Source organism: Rhipicephalus sanguineus, chromosome 2 (genome assembly GCF_013339695.2).
Source record: "Rhipicephalus sanguineus isolate Rsan-2018 chromosome 2, BIME_Rsan_1.4, whole genome shotgun sequence".
Taxonomy (NCBI): domain Eukaryota; kingdom Metazoa; phylum Arthropoda; class Arachnida; order Ixodida; family Ixodidae; genus Rhipicephalus; species Rhipicephalus sanguineus.
In genome coordinates this window covers 92,378,109-92,400,453 of record NC_051177.1, presented here as the reverse complement: position 1 = coordinate 92,400,453, position 22,345 = coordinate 92,378,109, and the positions used below count along the sequence as shown (strand labels likewise).

Sequence of the window (22,345 nt, the reverse complement as noted above, 5' to 3'; positions counted from 1 at the left end):
CTGGTTATACCATTAACATGTGTTACCAGTGACAATTTGTATTAGATGCTGCAAATCACTTCTTGAATGCTGCCCTCTGTTAAGAACGAGTAAGAAATGTGTTTTTTTTTTCGTAAAAATATTATGTTGGCATGCCCGCAAAATCTTTCCAGGAATAACTGTCTTCAATCGTTTCAATATTTTTTTTTTTGTGTGTGTGTAACAGGTACGGCAAATATCACGTAAACTTCGGAACTGCATCAGTTTTGAACTGACGAAGCGCCTGATAACAAAAAAAAATGAAGTCCACAAAATAACCAGGACGAGATCAAATATTTTAATGTAGATTGTTTACGCAAAATGTTCATCTTTTTGCACAAATGATGCGGCCAGGGAAAAGCAAGAGTGGGAAAGTACACCTCGAATACGGGCAAAACATAAGTCACCGGAAACAGTTCGCAGTATGCTTACGCAAAACTTCACAAATGTACATTTAAATATGCAATCAATAAACGGAACGAAGCAATGATCACTATACATAATGCCCAACTGATATGTCCTTGGGCCAAGCTGCTGTCTCGGACGCACCATGTGGACAGAACTATAAAGAAAGAGCCCAGAAATAACGAAAGAAACTATTTCAAAACTGTTTTAAAAGTGCGAACCACTATTTTGCACTCAATATAAAAGGAAGGTTGCCGCTTCTAGCTCAAAAAGCAATGAAGAACAAAAACGACAAATGAAAGTAACAAACAATGCTGCTAGTACGGCTTCCCAATAGTTGAATTTGTTTGGTAACGCCACGTATGCCGACTTCTCAGTGAATAAGGTGAAGCTGTCGATTGGCTGGTAATGTCCACCTGATGCCCGTATTCTTATGTTTATATTAGGTCACAGTGTTAACTGCTAAAAGGTACAAAATCCTCACGGCTTTAAGAGGTGGTGAACAATAATATTGCGTCAGAATTACGGGCTCATTGACCTGAACTCTGGAACAGCAGTGTCTTTTCCTTTCGTTTGCGCTGATTTTTGTCCTGCTCGGTATCAAAGGACAACGTTGACCCGGCGAGGAAGCTTAGCGAAGCGGTCAATGACTTCCGACCAAGGACCACGCTGATGTCGACGTTTCTTTGGGCGTACAGAAGTGTCAGCCTGTCAGGCCAACCATGCGTTCCTCAGACATCGTGGAGCGTAAGTAGTTCTTAAGTAACCTCATGCTTGAAAACGTTCTCTCTGCGCTGGCAGTGGTCACTAGAAGGGTGACTAGAATCCGGAGTATCTTGTACACATTGGCATAGAACCTGCTGTCGCAATGAGAGAGGGCATTGGTTCCAGTACCGGGGCGCTGGTTTGCTGCTTTGTTAGCCCGCTTTGTCCACCATAGTCGCAGTTCTCCAAAACCAGCCCTCGTTTCGACGTCATGCGCAAAAACGGTCAGGAGATTTTCTGCTCCTTTCTCCCGATCATCTTGCATTGGTCGTATTGCGGATGGTACAATTAATGAAAAGTCCTTTAGAAGTGCCCTGTGCTTTTCGAACCGTTGGTTTAACTGGGCTATTTAAATACGTGGTCCCTGAACGGAATGAACAGGGTTCTGCGAAAATATTCTTGCGCGCTTTCGAATGCATTGCTCCCAAGGTTTTGCTTCCGGACACCGGCTCGACGGCTGGTGATCTCCACATTCAGTTTTTCTGCCAATGCCTGCACTAGTGCAAATATTTTTGAGAAAGAAGCATTCGTGTTCTTGCGATCACTTTCAATTGTCTGCTGTAGCACTTCTATGTCGTCAATGGCAGCGCTCATGTTGATACTCCTCGTCTGCAGCTTCTCTGACAGTGGCAAAGTCAGTGCTAACACGTGCTCCGTCACATGCAGGCTTACAAGGAACGCTGGTGAAAAGAGTGCCAACATTAGACTGTTTGCCTGCACTGGACTTTCGCCATTTCCGTTAAACTTAATCTCCTCTAGTGCTGCGATCAACGGCTCAAAGAGGCTCACAAATGAAAGCACTGCATAGTGCTTCTCGGCCCAGCGCGTTTCCCATAGTCCCAAAAGGCGCTGCCTTGTAGACTCAGGACAGCTCAAACTTATCATTTTTCGCAAAACGTGTGAGCGGCTAGAATATTTACGGAAAACGACTGACGTCGCCTTTAGAGTCCGAAAACAGTTTCAGATATCTGTGATGGAGCATGCCGCACACACAACTAGATTAAGGGAGTGACGCGCGCAGTGAGTACATAGAGTGCGGCTGGATATTTCTCACGAACAGCAGCTTGAACGTCATTCGTTTTGCCGGCCATCGAACTTGCACCATCGTAGCCTTGACCACAGAGGTGCTGCATGTTAATTCACATTTCTATAAGGAGCCTTATGGTGGTGTCGGCGAGGGCCCGGCCATTTGGTCATGAATTGGCACAAAGCCTAAGAACACTTCTTCGATTCCGTTCGCAACCTTATTAAGGTACCTTGCACAAACAGTAAGCTGCTCGATACCAGCAACATCCTTCGTTCCATCAGCAAGTACGGAGAAGCAGCCTGCAGCGTTTACTTTTGTGACTAGGCTTTCCTTGATGATTGCAGCAGAGATTTCTATAATCTGGTTTTGTACATCTGGACTAAAATATGAGGCCTTATTTGGGCAACTTTCCAAATGCTTTTTTAGATCTGTGTCGCCACAATCCCCGCGCATGCGAAGCAGCGCTCTGAAGTTGTCTGTATTTGTAGAGGAGGCTGTGCTTGAATCCATGGAACCACTGTCTCTATGGACACGGACAGCCAGACCTTGACGCCCGCAAAAGAGAACTGTCTCAACAATAGGCTGTAACTTCCTTCGGGTCTCTCTTATTTTGACTTTGCCTGCCATGGTCCAGTTGATCAACAACACCGGGCACACATCCTGAGAGGTTTGAAGAAAACTATCGGCTGCCAGATGAGCGTCATTGTGATATTTAGTGACTTCATGTGCACCGAAGACTTCGAGGGCGTGCTTACACTTTTGAAATGGCTTGGATACGAGGGCCTTAGTGCGCGCATGTTGGCCCTTGCCAATCTCATTTCTGCTAAAAAGGACACATACTCGGCAAAACGCGCCCTCTTGAAGCGCTGAGTAGCTAAGCCATCGGTACCTGTCCAGCCAAGCCACGTAAACCTTCGTTTCTGCTTAAAATCGTTCATAGACTTAAACATATAGCATGACGGAGGAATCTAAGGAGAAGCTAGCAGTTGATGTTTTCTGTCATCATCCACTTTTGAGCCATCTGTGTAGAGCCCGATATCAAACTTGCTTCTGCTAACATTCTGAGGGTCAGAAAAAGATAAATAATTAAATAAATGATAATCAGGCTGAAGCCCAATAAATCCCACCACCCGGGTGACGCCGCTGGTTGGTGGTGTATGAGAGCACGAAAAATTTCGGGGGGGGGGGGGGGGGCTGAAGCCCCATAAGCCCCCCCCCCCTGGCTGCGCCCCTGATGTCAAGTGGTTAATTTTTCTGCACGATAATTTCTAGTTAGTGCATTTCCAAAAGTATACTCAATGTGCTGCAACCCAATACCATGAACTATCATGTATTTATTTTAAACGAATGTTGAAGGTATTGTTACTTCTCTATCGACAACTTTCTAACGATGCGCACGCGGCCGAGAACGGCAAAGGGTTAGGTGGGGCAACGAAATTAAGAAATTTGGAGGCATAAAATACTATCGGCTTGCGCAGGGCAGGATGGGTCCTGAGATCTTTAGGAGAGGCTTTAGTCCTGCAGTAGGGATAAGATAGGCTTACCATGATGATGATCACATATGCGATATTCGAAGGCATTTTTTTTGCTTTTTGCGCATTCGATTCGTATTCGAAGATTTCCATATTGACACATCCTCAATATAAGAGCATTTAGATCATCGGTCTCAAACTCACGTTAGCTAGCGGGCCGATGTCACGAAATTTTGTCCCGCAAGCCCGGGACAGTCAAGAATGTTGGAACGGTTAGGGTTGGGGGGGGGGGGGGGGGGGGTCAGGGGGCTATGGTTGAACAAAATGTCAGCTAACGTTGCCACTTAAAAAAAAAAAAAAAACGCCAGGCCTGCGCGGAAAGCGCAGCACAGTCACAGCGAAAGCTCGAAGCGCGGCATTTCTATAGCCCGTTATAAACTCTCTTGCAGCTACTAATACAAGTACACTAGCAACGTACCCACTACGCCAGAAACCATAATTATTGCGATAGCAATTATATGGACAGTCTCGGCTGATTTTTGCCGTGGCCGTCGCCATGTTGCGTATATGTATAAGTATATATATATATATATATATATATATATAAGTGGCAAAGAAAAATAATTCCGAAAAAAGCTTCCGAAGCGCGGAATCGAACCAGCGACTTCTCGATCTGCAGCGCGTGGCTCTAACCACTATGCCACATAGCGCAGATCGTCCAGGTGGCTAACGACGAGCGTTATATACACACCCTTTACCACAGGACTCAGAGACGGCAGGCGCCTATAAGCGTTTCTTCATTACCAGCGAGATGGCGCTAGGAGCGCAACGGGCGCAACGGGCGCACTTAAAGGCGTCGGCCAGCTCGCCCCGCTCCTGCGACCGCCGTTTGTCTTCGCCCTACAGGGCGTGGTCGCATTCGTGCGCTTATCCGAGGAAAGAAGGGAGCGGGGGGTTGTCTGTCATGTGCTTTCCCCGCGATGTCCGCGCTGAAGTAACAGAGCGTACGAAGCTCACTTCGCTCGCTGCAGCGGCCGCGTTTGCGAAAGGAGCGCGCTGTTCAAACAGAAATAAGTAACAACTGTGACAGTTTGCGCTCGTCCTGTGTGGACCTGTTCGTTCGATTCGTGCGTCCTGCTTTATGTTTGAGCAGTGCGCTTCAAGTGTCGAGCTGTGACGCATCATAGTTCGCGCTCGTCCTCTGTGTGTTCTTTTCGTACGTCCTTCGCGCTTGAGCGACGCGCTGGAAATTTCGAACTGGTTTCCGTTTTTCGCGTTACATTCCAATTTGTTACTATCGCATTCATTGTTTCGCCGTTGCAGCGAAACTGTAACTTTTTCTTGTGAAGTTGAGAAGCCCCCACCACGACATTATTTGTCATTCTGCGGAAAGCGAGGTACCATCTTTAAGGCATTATGTGCAGTTTTTTTATGCGATGGCTGATGACGATGAAGAATTATTACTGAGCCTTTTGTAATGAGTTGGAAGCTTTAAAGGACCCACTAGTTACGTAATTCGCATCGTGTGACGCCTGTTCGTTATTTCACTCTCCCACCACGCTTTATAACATACGCTAATGTGAGAAAGAGATACAGAGAGGGAATTAACTTTATTGAGACCCTGGGGAAATGGATCATGGGAGCTTTATGGGCTTCCTTGGCAACCAATAGAAGTGCACTTGCGAGGAACCCACTACACTATAAATCATAATTTTTGTGAAGTAGGGAAGCAACCACTATGCAAGTTTTCGTCATCCTGCGGAGAGCTGTGGTACCTGCTTAGCACCAGTAAGGCATTATGTGCACTTTGTTGATGCTGTGGCTGATGACGATGAAGAATTATGGCACAGCCATAATTCTTCATCGCACAGCCCACTCGTTGCGCAATTCGCGTTGCGTGACGCTTAGTTGTTATTTTGCTCTTCTACCACTCTACATTACATATGTTAATGTGGTTCCTTCTCAACATGAAACCTGTATAGGGTCTTTCTGCAAAGCAGTTTCAAGCACTGGCATGGCTCTGAGGTAGAACACTGGGCTCCCCCGCAGAGGGTCCAGGATCGAACCTCGTTATATCCTAGAAATGTTTTCTTATTTCCGTTTTTTTATTATTTCGAGCGATAGTGGTTACCTACACCGGCGGTAGGCGGCGGCGGCAGCGGCGGCGCTGGCGGCGGACAACTACGGCGCCAAAAACGGCCCGTGTTGTGATCTCGTAACAGCTTTCGCTGTAAAAAAAAATTCACAGCATATCTACGGGTAAATGATGAAGAGCTTGGGCGAAGCTCCTGAAGCAATCATGGTTACACCGTGAAATCTTCAGTGGTTTCGCCCAGCAGTAATCAAAGCGATAGCCCAGTACATCATCAAAGACGTGACAAACACTGTATATATTTATACAAGAAATTTTATTAATCGTAAGTGGTAGCTAGACGTGGCTTCCGTTACTCCTTCACTATAACGGCTTTATGGTCGGTGAAGTGATGGATCGGTGATGGGTCGTAGTGGGATGTTTGCAAAGACGAAGTAGTGGGCAGTTTGCAAAGGATCGGTGATGGGTCGTAGTGGGATGTTTGCAAAGACGAAGTAGTGGGCAGTTTGCAAAGGATCGGTGATGGGTCGTAGTGGGATGTTTGCAAAGACGAAGTAGTGGGCAGTTTGCAGAGGATCGGTGATGGGTCGTAGTGGGATGTTTGCAAAGACGAAGTAGTGGGCAGTTTGCAGAGGTGGTTACGTCGGACAACGGAGACGTGACAAGGTTAGACTAAGAAGAGCTTCGCCCCTAAAAAGGCTTTTCCCATATCTCATATATAGCTCATTCCCCAAGGGCATTTGGAGTCGGGATTCGAGAACGTGTCGACACCGATCTTCGGAATGAGTAAAATCTGGATGCCGATTTTTAGACATGCAGGTTTTGTTGCACGGTGATGTTTCAACACATGGTGACCGCAGGGGGCGCCTCACGGCGAAAAAAAATGCATTATACCAGTCATGTCTGTGCAGCTTACCCGAACAGAGCAATACCATTTTCCAAAATCACGAAACTCAATTTTTTGTGAAGCACAAAATAACGGCTAAAGTTCTAAACACGCTGGCATGATGCCTATCATGCTCGACCGGAGAGTTGACTCTTTGAAAATGGAGAACAGCAGTTCGCACAAGTAGGTAGTTCCGAACATGGCAATGGTCCTAGCAGCATGTTGATGCAACGCCGGAAAGAATGCATCGTCAATGCATCGTCACAGAAGTCTGGCACACCCAGACAGTCACGTGTGGGCCGGGTCACTAGCAAAAGGTTCGTAGGCAGCGTGTTTGAGAGCCCTGATATACATATCTATAAATAATGTGCCTCAAACTCGGGAGAAGGAACGAAGATGACTTTTAAGGGCTCGTTTGTCTTTGTTAGACACAATTTTAATGAGAACTAGCAGACAATAATGCCAAGGAAAGTATAGGGGGTGTTATTTGTAGTTATTAGGAAACAATTCGACATGTTCTGTGTGACTGTGCGGAGTATAGCACACAGAGACAATGTCTTCGCCATGCTGCTACGCAATTGTCCGGACATAGCGTTGCAGAAGAAGGCTTTACAAGCACTACTAGCCTCCCTGCGATCCACTGGCCTGTCAGAACGCCTCTGAGCGGAACGCTCTCGTGTGTGTGTGTGTGCGTGTGGTTGTGATTGTTTTTTTCCTTATTATTTATTTTCTCTCTCTCGCTTTCAACCCCCTATTCCCCAACCCAAGTGCTGGGTAGCATATCAGATACAAACTTCTGGTTAACTTCCCTGCCTTCCTCTGCTCTTTCTCTCTAGGATATAAATGTAAAGAAAGTAAAGTGGACGAAAAGATAACTTGCCGCCGGCAGGGACAGAACCTGCGACCTTCGAATGACGCGTCCGATGCTCTGCCACTGAGCTACGGCAGTGGTCATCCCCCATCCACTTTATAGGGTATACAGGGTGTTTCAAGAAATGTGTCCAACCTTCTAAAAAAATCAGGAAAATGCGATATTTGCTCGGGGCTTTCAGAATTGCTTTTTCTGTAGCGGCAGGAATCTTAAGGTAGTTAAGGACATCATTTACAATAGTAATTAAGAAAGTTACATTAATTAACTTTTTAATTAGTGGCGTAGGTGATTGTGTCAAATGGGAGAATTGACGTTCTTCACGCGAGGAACCCATCCGAGCTTTGAGATTTCGAAAAAGCCTCCTCTAGTAATTGTTGTGGCGTAATGAAATTCAACGAAATGCAACGGCTTTCAACAGCGAAAGCCATCGAATTCGGTTGAATTTCAATACTTCGTAATTATTACTAGAGGCCGCTTTTTCGAAATCTCAATGTTGGGATGGGTTTCTAGGATGAAGAACTTCAATTCCCCAATTTGACACAGTCACCTAACTCCACTAATTAAAAAGTTAATTAATTTAACTTTCTTAATTACTGTCTCAGGTCGTGTCTCTGACCATCTTAAGATGCCTAGCGCTACAAAAAAAGTCATTCACTCTTTTTGGACGTCTCAGAAGAATCTGGCAGTTGCGTTCTTCCATGTTTCTGTTTAGGTTTCGCCATTGAATTTGGTTGATTTTCATTACTTCGTAATTATTAGTAGATGCCACTTTTTCGAAATCTCAAAGTTAAGTTGGGTTTCTGGCATGAAGAGCTTCAATTCTCCCGTTTGACACAATCACCTACCTCCACTCATTAAAAAGTTGATTAATTTAACTTTTTTAATTACAGTCCGAAATAATTTCTTTAACCATCTTAAAATCCCGGCCACTACAGAAAAACCAATTTTGAAGGCAGCAATCAAATATCGGATTTTCCTGAGTTTTTGAGTTTTTGAGAAGGTTGGACACATTTCTTGAAACACCCTGTATATGTGGATTTAAACTTAGGAGTGTTAGTCAGCACCGATCGCAGCCATGGCGGCGAGTGTGGAACACTCTTTTTCTGCCTGTGAGCGTCACGTAGCACGTGATCGTTTTACGAGCTGGCAGCTGACCAATAATCTCTCGCATGCTACCTGAAGGTAGTGTGCGAGAATAGTATGCGAGAGAAATTCGGGGGGTGGGCATCGCTTTAAATTGCTTGGTGTCAGATAAAGTATTAGATACCGGGGCTTCACTTTGAGGGTAGGGTCCCTCCACCGATACTATAAGGATAGGGGAGGGGGGCGAAGGGGGAAGGGTACCGGCCACCCATGCCTGGGCACCAGCATTAGACGTTTGTCTGCATACTACACACTCTTTCCTTCTGTCTACGTTTGTTCTCTTTCCTTCTGTCTACGTTTGTCGCGCAACGACAACAATATATCCTCACCTACTAGCCCAATTTGCAGTTCTCTTATACAAATATCACGGATACAGAGATGGCCCGCACGGAATGTGAAGCTCAGTAAATGCTTATAAGATATTTTGCTTTGACGTTGTAGTCAATTCGCGCACGGCGCACTTTCTGACATCAACACTAGCGTACTTCAGGCTACAGTATCGATCCTGGACCTAACGCACCAGTTTTCGTGACATAGGGTATTAAAACACACAAAATGGTCGCTTGTGCGTCACCAACGAAGGAACGGAGTGGAGAGGCCATGGAAACGTCACTATATCTTGCGCGAGCCCCTGATGAAAACTAATACCACGTCGTGAAGTCAGGTTACAGTATATAGGAACAGAAAGTAGCTTTCAAAAACATGTAATTAATTTTTCAGGGCACACACAATTACTTGTCCATTTTCGAGGCTCTTGAGGGCATGGCCTTTCATTTGGCGCAAGAAAAAACTATAGCTGAAAGTTGTTGTGTCAGTACCCTCTTTACTTCAAGCAGTTTGCTGGGCTAGTTAGAATACTGAAATTTTGGTGCACTTCCAGTGGTTAAGCATAATAAAAAAACAGACAAAAAACCAAGAAAACATGCAGACACGGAAAGACATGTCGGAAAGACATTTCATTCCGTTCCTTTTTGTTTTCGCCTCTGCATGTTTCTTTTTTTTCCATTTCGCTTAAGCGCTGGAAATGTATCAAAGTATAGCAGCCCTTTCATCTATCACAATCTTTAGTGGGCGCTTACAAACGCCGATGGTTTGCCGTCGGTCTCATCGCGTGCGCCATCCAACTGCGACACATGGATGTGCAAGTTCGAAATAAATGTTGTTCCAAACAAATGCCACATAAACGTAACACTCTGCCGGTGTTCGTCATTGCTTCAGCATTTTGAAACGCCTGATAAACACGCTGTCTCTGTTGTGCCACATCTCTTGCATCTCGTGTTAAATTGCCGTTCGTATTGCCCCTTTCAGTCTGTGAAGGAGCCGTAACAAGCGATATTCTCCGGCCAGCTCAACTATAGTGCGTTTCGCAGGTGTTTGGACCTGCAGTCGTCGTTGACATGATGGCGGCGGCATTGGAACCTACCGCCTCATTTGAATCCCTGGAGGATGTTGCACGAAAGAATTAAGAGAAACGGCAGGGATGAAGCAGACAGCTCTCAACAAACTGCGTCAGCTCATTTCAGGTAAGAAGAAACTGTAAGCAAGCTTAGGTGTCAGTATTAGGGCATAGTAAAGTGACCGAGGCGCCACATTTTATCTAAAAAAGTCACAGTTTTGCCGCAAGGGCGAAGCAATGAATGCGATAGCAAGAAAAGCGGCCCCCCGACAGCAACTACCGCGCGAGCAGACAGCGGGAAAGCAAGGTTCTCCCTGCGCAAATTTTAGAACAAGCGAGCGAGCTGGCCGACGACTTTTAAGGGGTATTCAGACGGGGGAGAAATGCTCGGGGGAGACGGGGGGATTGCGGATAACGTGACCGCGACGTCACGGATTAGCGAGTGGGCGTGACCCCCCCGCGCCTCCTCGGGGTAGACGGGGATCTTTTCCTCGAAAGGACAAACAATCCCCCGGCGGTGGGGGATATAGCGAAATTTCGGGCTCTTGTTTGGCCACATTGTTGCACATGCTCCTGCAGAGAGCGGCAGCGGGTGTACAGTCTGAAGCTGCATGGTCGTCTGCAGCTCGTCGTCAGCAGCTTGTCAAACGGGTGGTGCAAGCCACCAGAGTAGTCTAGTAACACTGGTCTCCCCCTCCGTTCGCCTCGTCCGTGTGAGTGGGGGGCATTTGTGAAGATTTCTCCTCGCGAGCTGACGTCACTAGGCTCCGCCTTTGTCCCCCGAGCATTTCTCCCCCGACTGAATACCCCTTTAAATGCGCCCATTGCGCTCCTCGCACCATCTCGCTGGTAATGAAGAAAAGCTTATAAGCGCATGCCGTCTCTGAGTCCGGCCAGCGGTAAAGGGTGTGTATATAACGCTCGCCGTTAGCTACTTGGAGGATCTGCGTTTGGTGGCGTAGTGGTTAGCGCCATGCGCTGCGGAGCGAGAGGTCCTTGGCTCGATTCCGCGCTTCGAAAGCATTTTTCTGAATTATTTTTCTTTGGGAGTTTTATATATGTATACATACTTATACATATACGGTACATGACGGCGGCGGCGACGGGGACAAACAAAAACCAGCCGAGACTGTCCATATAATTGCTATCGCAATAAAACGTTGAAAGGAACGAATGTGACTAGCCGGAGTGTTAAGGAGCAAGAGAAGGTTTTGGAAAATGTATAGATTGCTTGCACGTGGCGCCATGGACGCAGCTGCTGAACGCACTGATACTCAACGATGGCGGCTTTGATGGCAAACATGTTGCGGTTAACCTGCTTCAATGTGGTAACGACGGGGCAGCAACGTTTTCTGTGTGAATAACGAAAGAACCTGCATGTGACGTTTTTATAACATTAATGTGACATCACAAACGTCCTATCCCCCTATGCTGGTGCTCCAATACGTCGGTTGCAGCGACGTCAATGCCAGCCATCTATATGCTCGTGGCGAAGCCCTCGCACCGACATAATGCCTATAAGCAGCGCCTTCATTATAGCTTTACAGCGAAGCTGTTTAGGAAATCGTTGTTTTCATCTGGTATCACGAAAGTATCATCATCATAAACGGGCATGTGCCACAGAAATTGGGTAAATCCCATTACTCACCATTGGTCCACTAAAAATGAAGAATGCAACAGTTAGCCCAACAAATGGCTGCGAGGTGACGGCGGAGAGCCCAAGACCCCGAGCACGTACAACGAGAGAATACTAGGGAACGGGAAAGGCAACGGCGGCTGCGACAAGATCCCGTAGCGATGGAAGGCCTACACCAACGACGACGTGCCCGTTGATCTATGAGAGGTGCGAACGCTGGGTTTCAGCGCGAGGTTCTGTCTCTGGAGTTTGGACATCCGTGTCGTGTCTGTGACTCTGTGGTTTAACTCGAACCCCTCTGCGCTGACAATCACGGAGAAACAACCTAGCATCACCTAGCTAAAGCCTAGCGACGGCCTAGAAGCAACCTAGAAATAACCTTCATCACCTAGCTAAGGCCTAGAAACAACCTAGAAGCAAGCAGATTAGTCTTCAGAATCGTCCAGTTTCGCTGTTTCAAGCCTGCGCGGCTTAGTGGAAGCTTCGCCACTCTTTTTTGTTTAGTTGCGTGGTGCATCGTACCGAATTTACACAGTGGATTCTCAGGGATACCGTAGTTCAGGTCTCCGGAATAATATTAATGATGCTCTTTAGCGTGCAGCAAAACATGGTACACTAGCCCCCCCCCCCCCCCTCATGAGGTATTTTATGCTGTTTTTATTAAGATCTGCCTGACGTCAAATTTATGTCACAGTCGACGCAAGCATGGAACCCGCATTTTTTTTTTCTGAACAACCCAGGCAAACGCGCTTCGTGTCTCAAGGAGCTTCTTTTTTTTTAAAAATAAATATTACTGCGCGTTCTGACACAATTTCCTAACCTCCTGAGCAATCATGACTGTATGGGTGTGAAGAACTCTACTTTGGTCCATCTGGACATGGAATGTCCATCTTGATCTCTGGCAAGAATGCTGCTGTTAATGAAGTGCGAATAATATCTATCTTCGTGTTTTTACTAAACCGAAATTTTGGTGGAGGTGCTAGTTACATCGCCGTATCTTCGACAACGATTAGGCTGTGACACGTAGGTCACGTTGTCAGAAACGACACGAACGTGAACATGAACATGAACACGAACGAATGAACGTATTATACAATGAATAGCCAACTAGCTGAAGTCGGACCATTGCTAGCTCTTTAGTGATGAACATTTTGTGACCTCTTGTTTTTCTTGCATCTCTATCCCAACAAGACGAACCATCACTGCACTGCCCCATGGACGATGCCTTCCTGGTCAAGTTTCTGCGAGCCCGCAAGTACGATACGCAGGCCGCTTTCAAGAACGTCAGGAAGTACTTCAAGGTTCGAAAGGATCGCCCAGAAATGTTCAGTGATCTAACTCTAAGACGGATACTTTTCGACACCGTGTGCCGCAAGCATCGCCTGGCCACTGTCTCACGTCACAAAGATCCGATGGGAAGGGTGGCTGTTCTGCTCAAGATTGGTAAGTTCAGGGAAGTAGCCGTGTTCTACGCTTTAGTGAATTAGTTCGGCCTTTAAAAACTGCACCATATGACGCCGCTCTTTTAATGACTTCTTGAAGGGATATTTAAAGCTAACAATTCGAGCGCAAAGAACTGGTGCGTCACACATTTAGAAAGTTTCTCAGCGGTTTCATTGTGCAGAAGAAATCAATGAATGAGGTGGTTTCTTATGAACATTACTTTGTTTTTATTTTTCTCTATTTCGGCCATGGCCACCAGGTTCCTGGAATACCGAGATGTGCAGCTTGAACGACTTTTTCAGAGTGAGCTTAGTACTCGTCGAGCACATTCTTCTTCTCGAAGACACCCAGGTTAGGGGCATCGTGGCAGTAATAGACTTAAAAGGCCTCAACATCTACCATGTGGCTCACTACACACCGTCTGTTATAAGAACCACTATTAACCTCGCACAGGTAAGCACAACGTTATTTATTCGCAATGCAAAGTTATTGAAACACGTCCTGGCAGTGTACCAATGCACGGAGACAGTTCAACAGTATCTAATAAATGGTCCTGTATACGAACATCTCGGCCCGTATTCACAACAATGTCTTACGCTAAATATTTTCCTAACAGAGCATTTCAGCCAATCACGATGCGGGACGCACCATTAGTGAAGCTGGCTGACCTATGGGAAAACGCACTTACGAAAAAGAAGATTTGTGAATTGGGCCCTTCGTTTTTAGGAACCCTGTATACAAATTTAATGTCTAACCAGCATGGCTTCGTGCGGATTTCTTTGCTACAAAATTTTTTTTTAAAAATCGGCGGATCCTACTTGTTCTGAGAGTCGATATCATGCGAAGCAGTAGGCGAGAAGTGGCTTATACCACATTTTTTATGCATTGAGTCAAGCGTTGCGAGTTGGACCGACTTATTTGTGCGTATTTAGCAGTTATAGGTATATCGTGGGCAGCCCCGTAGCGAGGACTTTTTGTCAAAGTGGGGAGGGGCACTTGCTGAAGGCCTTAACTCTTTGAGGATAGCACCTATTTTGCGGAAAATACCTATTTGAGAAAGCAAGAATATGGGGGGGGGGGGGGGATGAGGGAGGGGTTGGACACAAGTACTAATGTCACAGCGAGTCAAGAAGGGCACAGTATTTTAACGTGGTAGCGCTCAAATTCGTTTAGAAATTTTCGAAATTCTTAACGGTCCTTTGTCCTGTGAGGAGTGGCCATTTAAGAAGGTTGACAAAAAAAAGTCTATCATAGTGCCCTCAGCTAAATCTTGTGAATGCACTTCACTTCGATTTCTTTGTAACTATGCCGACATGTTAAAAATATTACCCTTACCAGCAACTTACTGGTCACGTGCAGGTTTTTGTGCTTTGGCATATTTTTTTTGCCAGCTGGACGGGGTGCAGGTGCAACTCTAAACAAAAGAACTATAGCCTCGAGTCAGTGCTTTAAATGCGTAGAACGTGGTACAGTTTTTACACCGTGGTGTGCATGCACCAGTCGGGTAACCAGTAACATTCGTAAATATTTTTCAGGAATGCATGCCGCTACGCCTGAAAGGCATCTACTTCATCAACAGTCCTCCAATATTTGCCTTTTTTTTCGCAATTATCAAGACGTTCCTTAAGGCGAAACTCCTAAAACGGGTAATATTCCCCTACACGTTTTTTCTTACATTTTTTTATTGCTTCATTGCTCTTGTTGTTACGTTTACTTTCAGTGTTTTGTTCCTCATGTTATTGACTTTTACTAATATGTCTAGCACGAATTGTCTCTTTTGAAAGGTTCATTTGTGCGTGGTGTTTGTAAATGAAATGCTTGTTCAATAATAAGTGCTCATGGCGTCTTAGGTTCATCGCACTGTAGTCTGTTTAAGCAAAGAACATTTTTCTGCACATAGATATACTTCAAGGTCATGAGGGTCATCGGACCCGTACCAGTAATAAGAACGTCTGCCGCTTCTCAAGCTAACAAAGAGCAGGAACCCGTATTCATAAAAACGACTTCGGCTAAAAATTTCCGTGAGAGGCTATTTCAGCCAATCACGATGCGGGACATATCGTTAACGAAGCTAGCCGACCAATGAAAAAACGCACTTACGAAAGAGGAGTCTTGTGAATTCGGCGCAAGACCGTCTGATTAAAATTTGCGTGAAGCCCTTTGTGAAACCTTGCTTTTACAGACTCGCCTTTTTGGCTACGATCTAAAGGAACTGCAACAGCTCGTGCCGGATGACGTCATTCCAGAAGAAAACGGAGGGACCAATGAAAGCTACGACTTCGACCAATTGAAGAGAGAGTTGGAGGGTGAAGAAAGTTTCTTCCAGAAGCTGGGCTCTTACGGATACCGCGACACGCCGACGAATACTGAGCCTGATTCGAATGGCTTGCTAAATGATGATATACTCTTGAGAAAAGATTAAGTTACCATCCGAAGCTCTCTGCGATGAACTCAGGCCTCGCTGCTTTTCGAACTGATTGCTGTTTCACATACTGCTGTTGTATCATCCATGCCGGAAAGAAGTGCAGAATGAAGATAACTGTCGGTAACATCCAACGTAATGAAAAGCGACATACATGGAAAACTTAGAACGCGACTAGACAGAGGCAGGATAATAAATAATTGTTGGGGTTTAACATCCCAAAACCACGATATGATTATGAAGGACGCCGTAGTGGAGGGCTCCGGAAATTTCGACCCCCCTGGCGTTCTTTAACGTGCGCCTAAATCTAAGTACACGGGCCTCAAGCATTTTCGCCTCCGTCGAAGATGCGGGACAGAGGCATGAATGAAGAAGCGCCCATGTGTGTTTAATTTCTTCGTCGTGCGTCTGTCTATCTGCGCCCTAAGTCTTCAATGAATACGCAGTACCTACTAGCCCACCTAGTCACCCTATTGAAAAGTGATAGCCGGGCTGTTATCGCTGCAATTTACAGGTATATTTAGGGCTAGTCGGTACACAGTTAGGTATACAGTGCAGCGAAGATGAGAACAGACGCCCCACAACACTCAAGATGCCTCGAGTACGGGTATGAACGATTAATGCGCATGTGCGTAATCTCATGTTTGTGAAGATTGCCTATGGCGGATAGGAAACTTGCGCTACCCTCCTGTCAAAAAATGAACCTAAGCTGAAAGAGAACGTGATGCGTTTGCCTCCGCAATGCTCAGCACACAGTATGCGACTGTTGCCGCCGCTGAAAGCGCTGAAACCGCGCGTGGTTGAATGATGTGCATGAAGACACCATGAAGAGGTAAGATGTCGCATTAGGAGCTTGAAGCACTCAGCGTAAAATGTATGAGTTCGTAGGAGTAGGTGGCACGAAAAAGGAGCAAATTATAGCGAATATCTGTAGCAAATGATCAGTTAGCAGCGACGATTGCGGTGGATTTCCTTTTTTTTTCTGGACCGCAGAGCTTCGCCGTGTCACATACAGTGGTGTAAAAACTGTTGAAGCTAAGGGCTCACATATAACAGACTTAACAAGCGGCCTCTGAAATGTCGTTTATGTAGAGTTCATACTTTGATGTAGGATTCAATGTTCTGGCCCCCGCCGAATTTTCGCCAGCTTCAATGGGGATTAACCATTCCCACTGTCTTGCAGAAAAAATATTAGCGTGTAAAGAAAAAAAAAGATATTGCTTGATCTATCTAATCAAAGAATTTTCATACACGCAAACGACTGTTCGTGGGCACCATGCTAGGTAAATTTCACTTTGAAATGAAAATTTCACCTTACCAATGTATTATGATTTCAAGATGAAGCGGGGTTGCCTGTTTTTTCCGGTGGGGTAGGCAGTTTTGGATACATGGATGAAAATATATTCCCCTCGCAATGTCCAGACTTATTTACTGACAGCACTGCTATAACAAAGCTGACACTGATGCAACCAATTATCAGCAACACTAGGCACATACGACGTAATTACGCACAAGCTTAGGTTCAACGAATGCGGTGATCAATCAATCAATCAATCAATCAATCAATCAATCAATCAATCAATCAATCAATCAATCAATCAATCAATCAATCAATCAATCAATCAATCAATAAATCAATCAATCAATCAATCAATCAATCAATCAATCAATCAATCAATAACCTTACTTTCACCAAAAACAAAACATTTACGCCGTGAAAAAAGGTTTGCCGGAAAAAAACCCTGTGCAGCTTGAACGACTTCTTCAGAGTGAGCATAGTACTTCTCGAGCACTTTCTTCTCGAAGATAATCGGGTCAGGAGCATCTCGTAACAATGGACTTTAAAGGCCTCGGTATCTACCATCTGGCTCACTACGCACCCTTTGTTATAAGAACCGCTATCAGTCTCGCAGAGGTAAGTGGAACATTGCTTACCTCTTCTTAAACTGCTCATTAAACTATGTTAAACTTCTTAAAGCGCTTCTTGAAGCTCTTCTTAGATATCTTCTTAAGCCCGTCGTGCCAGCATAATAATAAACAGAGGCTATTCGCGAGCCTGAACAATGGTCTTGCAAACGAACTCCTCGTTTCTAGGGAGCCTGCGTACGAATTTATTATTTAACCAGCACGGCTTCGTTTGTGTCTCTTTACTACGCAAAATAAGGTGCTCGTAGTGCCCCCTTCGCTCCTCACGACTATGCGTTACGCGCGTATGATGACGTGCGTAAAGTACAGATCAATCACTGTAATTTTTACGATGCTCAAGGATAACGTAACGCTGTTGTTTGAAAGTTGCAGACCGTCACAATTTACGGCGTATCCATTTTTTTAGAAATGACAAAAGTGGTACGTAAGTTGAGATATTCATTATCGAATCTGAAGGCCGATATCGAAACTGACCGCGCCCGACGTGCAGGAAGCGCGACCGCTCTGTTACGTCAGACCGCAACTACTCGTGACGAGGACGTGATGAAATTTGAACGTCGAAGCAGAATGTGGTCAGGTAAATGGCAATTCTTCTGAGATAGACAAGAAGGCCGCTTATTCTTTTTGTGTGATGTGCACTCTAAGAAAAAAGAGTCAAAAGAGGGTCATGGAACCGTGACTCTCTTCGGGTGTCCATCTGATCCCTTTTGGAAGGTACAGGCAGAAAAAAAGAGTTCGCATTTGGGAAGGAGTCACTGGACCCTCCTGAAGCGCGTTTCGATGGGCTTCGGTATACGGAAGAGCCGCCATACATATCGCACGCTCGCCCTTTGGCGCGTTGTGGCGCCTTGCTCGGCGACGCAGACGGGGTTGGCGCCGGGGTGGCGCGCCGCTCTCGTCTCTCAGTCGTCCGAGTAACGGTCGGAAACACTGCCGCTCTCAGTCTCCTGGTCTATTGGAATGCGTTGCGTGGATGAGTTGGTTGCGCGTCTTCGGTGGTATTGACGCCGGCTTCGTGCACGAAGTGACGCTTGGAGGGCGGAATATTCATGGAGCTGCGGACACCGACAACGGGCGCCAGTTAACGGTGAGTGTACTGCTTTCGTAGGTACTAATTATACAGCTTTAGCTGGGCGTCTGCAGCAGCTCTGCGGAATCTGCCAGCCATTTCCAACAGTAGCCTATATCCGCGGGGCTGTTGCGGATGCCCACTAAAGCTGTCAGTTAACGAGGTGCCACCGTTATGCGCGTTGCTGTACAGGCTCCCATAAATTGAGCGATGCAAACAATAATCGAGGGTCATTTCTTGCTGATCGCACGTCGTGTCTGCACTACTGAAGGTGCAAGATGTCGTTTTGAGATGCACTTAAGTCTACTTCATAATAACATTTCTATCTACCTTGAGTGTGCACCGTGCTTCCACGCGTGGGAACGTGAAAAAAAAAACAGCCAGCAAAGAGCTGCATACATCGCCTTGTTTGTCTTTGAGCCAAATGAAATCATTCATGCCATGGAATCTAGTCCACCATATATCACATGTTTGCCATGCACGCATGCATGCACAATCTAGTGTACACCATGCCAATGAAACGCATATTCTGGTATATAAATGCATGACCTGTCGTTTATGTTCATCACGCACTCGTGTCATGCCATACCAATTTTGGTATATATCACGTTACGAAAACGGCCGGAAGCGCACCATGACAGTGGCATGTAAATCATACCGTACATGACATGCATAACATGATTCGCTTGTTAAGACCTTTCATTTATGTTCGTCATACAGTCACATCGCGCAATACCAATTTTGGTGTATATCAAAGGAGCGAAATGGCCGCGAGTTCACCATGAGTAGAGTATGTAAATCATGCCATACATGACATGAATATTATGGTTTTTCATGTTACCACCTGTCACTAATGTTCATCATACAGTCTCATCGCGCAATACCAGTTTTGGTGCATATCAAGCTACCGAAACGTCCGCGAATGCACCATGAGCGTGGCATGTAAGTCATGACATACATGGCATGCATGTCATAGTTTTCATGTTACCACCTGTTATTCATGTTCTTCATACAGTCACATCGCGCAATACCAATTTTGGTGCATATCAATCTAGCGAAACGGCCACGACTGCGCCATGAGCATGGCATGTAAATCATCTCGTATATTTCATGCGTGTCACGATTGTCATGTTACCACCTTTGATTTACGTTCGTCATACAGTGGCGCCGCGCAATACCAATTTTGGTGTATACCAAGCTAGCGAAATGGCCGGGAATGCACAGTGAGCGCGGCATGTGAATCATGACATACATAACCTGCATGTCATGATTTCCATGTTACCACCTCTCATTTACGTTCGTCATGCAGCCGCGTCGCGCAATACCAATTTTGGTGTATGTCAAGCAAGCGAAACGGCACGAGTGAGCATGACATGTAAATCATGTCGTGCATGTCATGCATGTCATGATTTTCATGTTACCACGTCTCATTTACCTTCGTCATACAGCCGCTTCGCGCAATACCAATTTTGGTGTACATCGAGCTAGCGAAGCGGCCGCGAATGCATCATGAGCGTGGCAATTAAATCATGACATACATGACATGCATGTCATGGTTTTCATCTTACCAACTAGCATTCATGTTCTTCATACAGTCACATCGCGCAATACCAATTTTGGTGTATATCAATCTACTGAAACTGCCGCTAGCGCATCATGAGCGTGGCATGTAAATCAGTTCGTACATGACTTGCATGTCATGATTTTCATGCTACCACGTCGCACTTACGTTCGTCATATCTGTCGTGTAGCGTAACACCAATTTTGGTGTATATCACGCAAGCGAAACGGACGCGAATGCACCATGAGCATGGCATGTAAATCATGACATACATGTCATGGATGTCATGGTTTTCACGCTACCACCTGGTATTCATGTTCTTCATAAAGTCACATCGCACAGTACCAATTTTGGTGTATATCAATCTAGCGAAACGGCCGCGAGTGTGCCATGAGCGTGGCATGTAAATCATGTCATACATGACATGAATATCATGATTTTCATGTTACCACGCGTCAGTTATGTTCGTCATACAGAAATGTCTCGTCATACCAGTTTTCGTATGTATCCCTTCATTTAAACGGCCGCGAGCACCCCGGCACCATGTCATGTAAATCATGTTGCACATGACGTGCGCGTCATGATTTGCATGTTAGGACCTGTCATTATGTTCGTCATGAACTCTTGTCACGCCGTACCAATTTTGGTATTTATGAAATTAACGGAACGGCCGCAAGAGCCCAAAGGCCGTTGAATGTAAATCATGCTGTTCATGATATGCGTGTCATGATTTTCATGATATGACCTGTAATTTATGTTCGTGATAAGGTCATGTTATGACACACCAATTTTGGTACACATCCGATTAGCGGAACGGCCAGGGAGCCCAAAGCTTGTGGAATGTAAATCATGCTGTTCATGACATGCGTGTCATGATTTTCATGATATGACCTGTGATTTATGTTCGTAATAACGCCATGTTATGACACACCAATTTTGGTATACATCCGATTAACGAAACGGCCAGGAGAGCACAAAGTCGTAGGCGGCTAGATAGATAGATAGATAGATAGATAGATAGATAGATAGATAGATAGATAGATAGATAGATAGATAGATAGATAGATAGATAGATAGATAGATAGATAGATAGATAGATAGATAGATAGATAGATAGATAGATAGATAGATACGCTCAAAGTCGCAGAAGTTCGCTAAGAAATGCTTCGCATTTAAAAAAGCCTGTGTACCGAACGCTCAGACGCACTATATGTAATGGTTTTTGTTGGCTTAAAGACGGTAGTTTGAGGTGCAGATATAGTACGGTGGCTTCCAGAATGTACGCGGTAGTCATTCAAGTTTGACACGCCTCGCCGGTAAAGTGAAGAAGCTCTAGACTTTCGAAGGCGCGCGTTGTTGCGGCCGCCGGCGTGCACTCTTTTCCCTCATTTCTGTTTGCTGTTTTCGTGGTTTGCATACACTGCGATGACGTTGGGCGCTTTAACAGAATCGGGAGAGTGTACGTGATTGTGGGAGTTATGTGCGCTAATTCTAGCATATGACATATCTGATCTCGACGTAGACGGCGTGCGCACGCGCTGGGTGTCGTTCGGGCCCTAGTACTCGCATCTGTTTATCTGAGTATTTAAGGATGGGTTACGTTTGTAAAACGTGCGCTCAATAACCGCTACGGCATGCCCCTGGCTGCCGAAGGATGTGCTTTGTTCTTTTGTTGTTAGCCTTTATTATGTCTGTGTGAACCACTTATTGTGTAGGTTTTGCAAACCTTTACTGCAATTTCATTTTCTGATCATAATATCACGTTCTGCTTTTCAGATACCGTTTTTCATGGTGCTCACGCTGGACAGGAGCGACAACCTAGCAAGCCACAAGTCTGATGCCTCAAGCCGTCACCACTTTTTGATTTATTCTTAATCACAAGGAATAAATATGGAAACATGATGGCGATTTCTGCTGTTCATTTAGCAGCATATGACACTGTGCACATCACAGTCACACATTTTAGTTGGCTATACTCATAGAAGCATGTAAATGAGGAATACCCAAACTTCTTAATTGGAAATCACAGACCATCTTTTCGCGCTTTCTATATAACTTTGTTGGAAAATATGTGTTGTTTTGACGAGTTTTATTAAAATAATGCTAAAACTGAACTATTCTTTTTTTACAGTCGCTGGGCAGAACGGCAAGTATTATTGGACTTGCTTAAAATGAATACTCCACTATTTTCAACAGTAGCCGCGCAAAAGTAG

General features: G+C 45.4%; 1 protein-coding gene across 1 annotated transcript; it reads left to right on the top strand.

Annotated features, from left to right (window-relative positions):
• Positions 1-10,083: 10,083 nt before the first annotated feature.
• Positions 10,084-15,576, top strand: LOC119381743 (alpha-tocopherol transfer protein). The gene is made up of 4 exons (XM_049412883.1): positions 10,084-10,202; positions 12,903-13,154; positions 13,414-13,607; positions 15,337-15,576. The coding sequence occupies exons 1-4, from the start codon at positions 10,160-10,162 to the stop codon at positions 15,574-15,576; spliced, it is 729 nt and encodes a 242-aa protein (XP_049268840.1). The 5' UTR covers positions 10,084-10,159.
• The last annotated feature ends 6,769 nt before the right edge of the window (positions 15,577-22,345 follow it).